The sequence below is a fragment of the Schistosoma mansoni genome, chromosome 3 (assembly GCF_000237925.1).
Source record: "Schistosoma mansoni strain Puerto Rico chromosome 3, complete genome".
Taxonomy (NCBI): domain Eukaryota; kingdom Metazoa; phylum Platyhelminthes; class Trematoda; order Strigeidida; family Schistosomatidae; genus Schistosoma; species Schistosoma mansoni.
In genome coordinates, this window is record NC_031497.1 from 3,783,537 (window position 1) to 3,792,012 (window position 8,476).

At 32.6% G+C, this 8,476-nt stretch overlaps 1 protein-coding gene across 1 annotated transcript; it reads left to right on the plus strand.

Moving 5' to 3' along the window:
• Positions 1-7,348: 7,348 nt before the first annotated feature.
• Positions 7,349-7,546, plus strand: Smp_201990 (uncharacterized protein; the record flags this gene model as incomplete). The annotated part of the gene is made up of 1 exon (XM_018798937.1): positions 7,349-7,546. One exon carries the CDS (start codon positions 7,349-7,351, stop codon positions 7,544-7,546), a length of 198 nt encoding a protein of 65 aa, XP_018650776.1.
• Positions 7,547-8,476: the final 930 nt, after the last annotated feature.

Genomic DNA, 8,476 nt, shown 5'->3' on the forward strand with positions numbered 1-8,476 from the left:
TGCTTTACCACAAATTAGATTACTTCGTTACATTACAAGTTTCATATTTATTCCCATCCATAAATATATGCACATGTATACCGAACACATGTTAAACAAGGATCATGTTCGGTCTGAGTGGTATAGTCATACTTGTTTGTATGAATCAAATACTTGACTTTTTCTTTGTAATGTTTACATTTCTGATGGCTTGGGAGATTTTGTTCTCATTCTCTGAAGGAGAGACTTATACTAAGTCGTTGAAAGTCTGTAATGTTTAATCTTTGGTAAGAAGTGTCTAGACAGAAGACACTTTGTGTACTGGGAATTATCCAGAGAAAGGTATCCAAGGATTTGAAGGAGAAGGGAACATGCTAAGCAGTTACCCAATGACTAAGTAAGCATATCAAAACTTTTTTACATTTGGTAATGAAAGTAATCGATGACAACTAATATTGATACAGGAACAAAATCAAGACAATTCAGTATTCAAGGTTAGATAAAAAGAAAGATTCGATCGTGTTTCCTCATATTGAAACATTACAAATGCATTATTATGAACAATCTACACACTACTCGATTTGTTTTCATTTATTGAACCTAATCTTGTCAATGGTATTGATCTGCACGAATCACCACCGTGTGATGTATGAATGCAAAAAACCCGAATATTGATAAAGGTTATAAAAATCGCTTATGGAAACACTACTCAATGTCGTGACATTTAATAATAAACATCAACTAATTAGTTAGTTAAAACATTAAAGAAAGTTTTCGCTTTATTTATACTTATGTTTATTGCTATGGATGCAATAAAATTCAATGTTCAGTATATTATTAATCCATTTTAATACAATCTGAAGAAAGTTTTTTTGTTATGAATATTTTTTTCTTAATTCAATAAATCTTTTCATAATTGAATTGTATAACACAGATGAATGAAATCAGAATTTTTATTAGTAAACATTAAAGAAAATAAATATCAACTCACTGAAGACATTGGTGAATGGTTGCTCAACTTCGTGGATTAGTTGAAGTTAGATATGTACACAGTTGGATGCCGGCTCAGTGGTCTAGTGGATAAACGTTCGCGCGCGAAACTGATAGGTCCTTGGTTCGAATCTCGCGAGACGGGATCGTGGATGCGCACTGCCACTGAGGAGTCTCACAGTAGGACGAGTTGGCCGTCAAGCAGTGCCTCCAGGTTTTCCATGGTGGTCTAGCTTTAATTGACTCATGATTTCAACTATATAAATTTACCAAAATCTCCATGAAAACCCCTTCTGATAATGATCATAAGCTCACTAGTGACTGGCTCCATGAGGTATTTCCTGGAGTTCTAGTGAGAAGCGGTAACCAGTGGAGTTCAACCAAGTCTGTTGGGAGATATCAACTCACTGAGGAAAATAAATATTGACTTGATGAGTGAAGCAATTACTTCATAGAAGTTTGACATAGTGCATAATTGTTTCTGTTTAAAAGTTTTCTCAATGTCTAACTTAATAACAAAGTTTAAAAATTGATTAGCAATGAATAATTATCTCTTATTAATCCAATGACTGAGTTGTAAAAAGTATAGAATCCCATTGAAAATTCAACAAAATATCCAATATTCCACCACTTAAACCAATAATTACTTTATCTATTTTATTTATTTCTAATTGAGAATATTTCATCTGTTTAAAATATGTAGAGTTTGGTTAAATTATTATCAGCCTATAACAGTGATTGGTTATTTTATTCATTCATCATTAAATAACATAAGTAAACCATTATTCTGTTTAGTCAAGATTACTTTATTATTTATTACTTGCACCCGTTGCCTCCAATGGAACCGACCGGCATTCGCCGACCCACTCTGTCCTGGGCATTCCTTTCTAGTTCTATCCAATTTTTGTTCATGTCTGTCTCCATTTCTTGGCGTAATGTGTTTTTTGGTCTTAGTCTTTTCCTTCGGCCTTCAGGATTTCATGTGAGGGCTTGCCTTGTGACGCAGTTGAGTGATTTCCTCAATGTGTGTCCTATCCCATTCCATCGCTTCTTCTTGATTTCTTCCTCCGCTGAGATCTGGTTTGTTCTCTCACACAGAAGGTTGTTGCTGATAATGTCTGGCCAACGGATCCGAAGCATTTTGCGTAGACAACTGTTAATAAACACTTGTATTTTCAGGATGATGGCTTTTGTAGTTCTCCAAGTTTCCGCCCCATATTTAATTGACTACATTACTTTATTGCTCGTTTTTAAACTAATATTTTAATGCAGAATCTAAAGTAAATAGTTGATTGCTTTACAATATGTTTATTTCTCTCGTGTCATTATTAAACAGTTTTAAATTGAAGACATTGCTTATGTTATTACTGAAATTTACAGTTGTGTCAATAATGAACTAAAAAAATTAATATTTTCATATCACAAGTTGGATACTTAAACCACTTAGTAATGAATCAGTGGTTTTAAGGTTAAGTGCTCGTCTAGGGACCTACAAGTCCTAAGTTCAATCCTTATCCGGTTTGTGGGTGTGAACTACTAAAAAGTTTTATGCTAAAATGAAGCAGCTGTCCAGCACTTCCTAGTTTTTAGAGTTTGTCTAATCAAAATCATTTTTTAAGCGATTATTATTTTATAGGTAACTTGATTCTAATTACCTAGAAAATACCAGGTGGAATAAATTTTCTGAAAACCACTGAACATATTAATTTAGTTGAGAGAGTTTATTCAAATTTGTTCATACAATTTATGCATTTAGAACATAGCTAAAATATAAAAGTAAACAAGATTTTGATTTCCTAATGTATAGATTTCATTTGACTAAAGCTTAACGGAACTTACTTTCAGGAAAAATAAGTCCATTTTGAAGTAAATTAAAAAAAGATACTTTTACCTTTAAATTACATTAAAATTTTATATCGACTGGGATAAAAAAATCCATTTTCTGTGGTTTTTAATGTTGCTATCTCAACTGAGCATAAATTTCATGTAACATTAGAAAAATTATGATTGAAAACGGAAAGAAATTTCATTGGTTTAGTTTTTTTTTCATTTGGATTGTAACAGCTTATCCTAAGCCTCGATTACTTACTGACCGGACCAAAAATGCAAATGTATTCTCGATTCCGGTGTGAGAACTGTTATGACCTTGATTTTTGTTTAAATATAATCTTATTCTAGCAACCAAAACCCATTCTAATTAATAACTGATCGTACGCTTAGCCTACTTAATTCATCATGATTTGGTGCGAGACAAGGGTATATGACTATTCAATTGATGTCGTAAAGTGTGATTAGTGGTGTAACCCTTAATCACATGACAATATGCTATAGCAATCTTTGGTCAAAGTTAAATTGAAAATTGGTCATAAGTCAGGTTTTTTTTAGCTTGGTTGGTAAACCATCAGATACGTTTTATGCATGCCACTGATTTGAATATTTCTGGGGTTTATTTTAATCTTTGAGAGTCTGCAAGCGCAATCGATTGATCAGTCTTTTATCATCAACATTGGAACAAAAGTATCATATCTAACACCGTCTATGTACGAAATAAGTTCTTCTTCCCAAACATTTCACTGACATTTTTCTGATAGATGCCAACAAACACCTAGATCTAGTATCTTCTGTTAAATAATTTCAAATATAAAGAACTAAGAGAGGTCTTGAGCATATTTTACTTAAATTCATATGGACTCATTAAAAACTAAAGTTAATATGAATTTTTATTCAGTAACCGTTCTCGTTAGAATTGTGCTGATCGAAAAATAAACTCGTTTTTATTCATGAATTGATATTACGTACAAATACGGCGAAATTATATATCACTGGACATCAATTTTGTCTCAGTCTGAGACTCCATAATTATATGAATGACAAAGTATTTACATAGTGGAGGGATTCGTACAGATTAACTCGATTAGTTTTATTGTGAACTACAAGCAAAGACGAATAACCATTAAAAACTTGCGAAGAATTACGGAAATAAATCTAAGTTACATTAGAATAACTTGTTTACTTACTCCTGTTACCCCTTATGGAGGAGCATAGGCCGTCCACCGGAATTCTTCATCCAGCTCTGTCCTGGGCAGTAGCATAAGAACAAGCTAAACTCATGTGCCTAACTTTAGTAGACTTCACTTAATCTTGAACCTAGATAATGTTGTTAGCTCAGAATAAGTCTAAATTTGTTGGAATTCTTTCAAGGCAGAGAAAAATGAATAATTAAATAATATTGGTGGTTTTTTGACAAAATAAAAAACAACTGAATTCAATCAACAATAACCATGAAAATGAACAAGAAGAAAGTGAAACAAAATCAAAGATTCTTCGACCATTGTTTTGTTGTTCCACCCAATGAAATGAATAAACTAACTGCAAAAAAACGACAGTTCTATTCATTTATCGAATCTTCACACTTCAAGACAACATATAATGGAAGATCGGTCTTAGATCTCATTATATACATATATATATATATATATATATATATATATATATATGCTTAAACAGATTTATTGTCTTTAAAAGGAGTCTTTTGGAGAGGCGTGTCCACAGTTAATTAAATGCTCTTGTATCGAACTAGTTGTCTTTTTACTTCCTCCTTTTAGGAGCCAAGCCGGATAGTGTTCCGAGATGCGTTTGAAGAGTGATCGCTTTGTGCGGCCTATGTAACGTGCCCCACATGAGCGAGTAAATTTATAGATACACATTGATGTGGCCCAAAGCGAAAGTTTATCCTTAACATACCCCAGAATGGTAGGCCGGCTGGAGAAAACGATTCAAAGACTAGCTGTGTAGAAAAATTTATCCAACGATTTTGAAATCCGTTCATTCAGGATTTCAGCAGGCGTGTCTCCTTTGGATTCCATATTCATAAACAAAGTTTTTTTTCTGTACTGTCAGAGCATTTTCCTGATGAAGTCTAGGTGTCAAGTTGCTATCGACGAACCTAGGTGGATAACCGTTTTGGATGAGGGTCTGTCAAAGATGAAGTAGTTCCTCTTTTAAAGTAATCTATAGAATCAAAGGAACCGGATCGAAAAGGGGGGGCGAATTAATATTTTATGCACTGCTGAGGCATAGGCAATCCATGAACTCAAGCCTGAACTTTGCGTGCAGAGATGTATTGTCCTTTCTTCTAGAGAAAAAAAGAAAAGCATTACCATTTAAAAGAGAAAATTAATGAATAAAATGAGTCATTCAAAATCAGTCAATTAACCTAGTTTCAATGTCTACTTTTATGGTTAATTTATTTTTGGTTATTCTGTTTAGTCAATTAACCATTGGTAATATCTTGATAATAGTCTATTTAATTTAATATTTTTCTTTGTGTATACGTTTAACTAAATTGTTTCAGGCGACTGATTTAGATTTTTTTTATATTTTTATTTTCGAGCTTTAGACCGTTGGACGTTTTGTAATTCAATTGAATGTTAATAAAATAAACGGGGATTTTTTTCTCTTATTTCTTTAATTACCATAATAATTTACATAACATTCATTAAGAAGTAAACTCATTACTGGTAAAGTAAGAAAAAAGATTTACTTATTTATAAATTTTATAGTTGATTTCATGAGTCAATTGAAGCTAGACAACCATGGAAAACCTGGAGGCACTGGACGGCCGTTTCGTCCTATTGTTGGACTCCTCAGCAGTGTGCATCCACGATCCTGCCTAGCGAGATTTGAACCCCGGACCTATCGGTCTCGCGCGCAAACATCCAACCTCTAGACCACTGAGCTGACATCCAAATGTGACTGGCTTCAAGAGGTATTTCATGGAGTTCTAGTGAGAAGCAACGACCAGTGAAGTTCAACCAGGTCTGTTGTGAGATAGTAACTCATCGAAGATAATGGTGAACGGTTGCTCAATTTTGTGGATTGGCTGAAGTTAGACATTAACACCGTTGGATGCCGGCTCAGTACCGATAGGTACTGAGTTCGAATCTCATGTGGCGGGATCCTGGATGAGCACTGCTGGGGAGTCCCACAATGGGACGAAACAGCTGTCCAGTGCTTCTAGGTTTTCCACGGTGATCTGGCATCAATTGACCCACGAATCCAACTATAAAATTACTAAAATCTCCACAAAACCCCTTCTGATTATTTATAAATGTTAGTAATTTCACTGACTAAGAAAAATGATTATATGTAAAGATATTATCACTTAAATATAATTGTTACAGATCAGATCATATCGATTAATGTTTATACCTTATAACTGTAAATTGGAATGAAACCAGATCCCCTAAGAATATACACTACTCAAACATATGATTATATTCAGTGAAAATAGGGAATGAAAATTCACAGCAAATGATATTGAACGAAATCAATGATACTTTCTATTTGGTGAGAATAGATATGTGTAAATGTAAAGAAATTTTACTAAGGTTGGACTTAAAATGGTGACTTTAACATTTTGGTGATAATATTAATGAGATTCTGTCTGATTTATAAAATATCTCATTGTGAAAAATATATATATATTTATGATCAACATATTCGTATTTTCTTGATAGAAATAAATTTGTGCCTTTAATAACATGATGCCATGAAGTATCACCAACTAGAAAAAGTGTAAATCGTAATTTATGGTTCATTTGTTTACACTGTCTACATTGAAGATGAAACAGATAAACATGACCAGATTCTTTGTTTTGATTTACAGAATCCCTATTTTTTAACATGTTACCTAAATGTTTTGATTAGGTAGTTACACTTAGACGTTGTGATTTCCTTAAAACCAATTGTTGTCTGTTGAATTTTATTTGTTAGAAGGAAGAGTAAATTTTCACCTAGTGGGATTAGTTGTGTAAGTGTAGACTAGTAAAAAATGTTGACAACCTGGAGTTTCCTTTACTAATTTAATGCTAACATGTTTGATGTGAGCCCCAAACGTCTTAAGCAACAATGAACTGATCAACTGAGTTGATAAACATTGGACACTTCCAAAAAATATATCAATGAATAATTAAGCTTTAAAAAACTGTTTGACGTAGCTATCATCCTTTTCCCAATTTATAAAAACAGGTTTTTAATTTGATCTACATTTAACCTTTTCTCGAAAGAAATCGCCTCAAATTATAAGGCTTTAAACCATAACAGCAAAGTAAACACAACTACAAATAAAGATGAAGAGAAAACTGAGGAGTTTAGATTAGGGCACAGAGAAAAGATTTGCATACTGACATTAATTTCGATTTTCAGTTTCTTGATCTCTTTCTAGTTAACAACCATTAATACCTCATGAACTGAAGTGATAATTATACATTTACATGAGCATTGCTGACCAATAGTTGATGTTAATAAGTTTACCCTTTTGGCTCGGGAGTTCTTAACATTCTACTTGCACATCTATTAATTTGAGCGGTGGCTTAATATGGATTACCTCAATCAGCTACAGCTGACATACATGACTGTTGTCTTCTTTCTTGTTTCGGATTCATTTCAATTAATTTTGTCAACAGTGATCTGGTTGCAGCGTTACCATGTAATTCCCCTTAAATATCCAGACTTTGATTTTTATGTAACAAAAACAGTGCTCTATAGATTTGTATCATCAAAGTTTGGTACATAATCAAACATATTCATGTCTTGTTTGTCGATTTAGATCTCCATATTCTCATAAATATGATTTGATGAATTTGTCCGACAGGATTTTTTTCTCAAACAGTTTGACCACTTCTTTCATTGTGATCTGACAGGAGACTATTGTAGACCATTTTTGGAGTATACTCTTAGTTTTCGAAATGTTTTCTTGAATATTGTAACTCATCGGAACATTTCGACGATTTTAACTCTTGTTAATTTCTTGTTTTAAAGCGAGTTACTTGCATGACTATACTGAAAACAGTAGAATAATAAGGGAGATACTAATTCACCGGAACTCATCGACAACAATGCTAACTTTTAAAACTGAAGAATCTAAGATTATGAAGACTAGTAATCACCAATGTAAACTTAATGCCAAAGTCACGTATAAGCTGAAGTTTATCTGAGATCTAAAGTTAAACAATATTATTTATTTTAAGTTTTTATGCCACCTAGTGAATTGTCAGTCAACAAAAAAATAGAAGACTATCCGTTGACCCAATTTTTAAATGACTAGTTTTTCAATTAAAGTGATTCTCGGTCATTTTCAGGTAAACATTATTATTTTATTCTATTTGTAATGAAATAATTGAGTACAATTAAGTTTAGGTAAAAAGATAATACCTCGTTAAGTAAATATTGTATAATAACTACTTTCTCCATGATTGGCATCTTTCTACATTCATTTCAGACAAGTTGTTAACAGAAGAAAAGATTGGTTAGATTTGATTATTTTAACTCAGTTCAATAGAAAATCAGTTTTCACTTTGATTCATTATTTACCCAATCCTTAAGGGACTGTCAACCTAAACTTTTCTTGTTTAATAACTATTAGTATCATCACTAAATTTATTGATCAGTAGTTTTATTTCTGTTAACTTAGTTCAGGTTTGTAGGTGTCATTAACAAGTTTTGA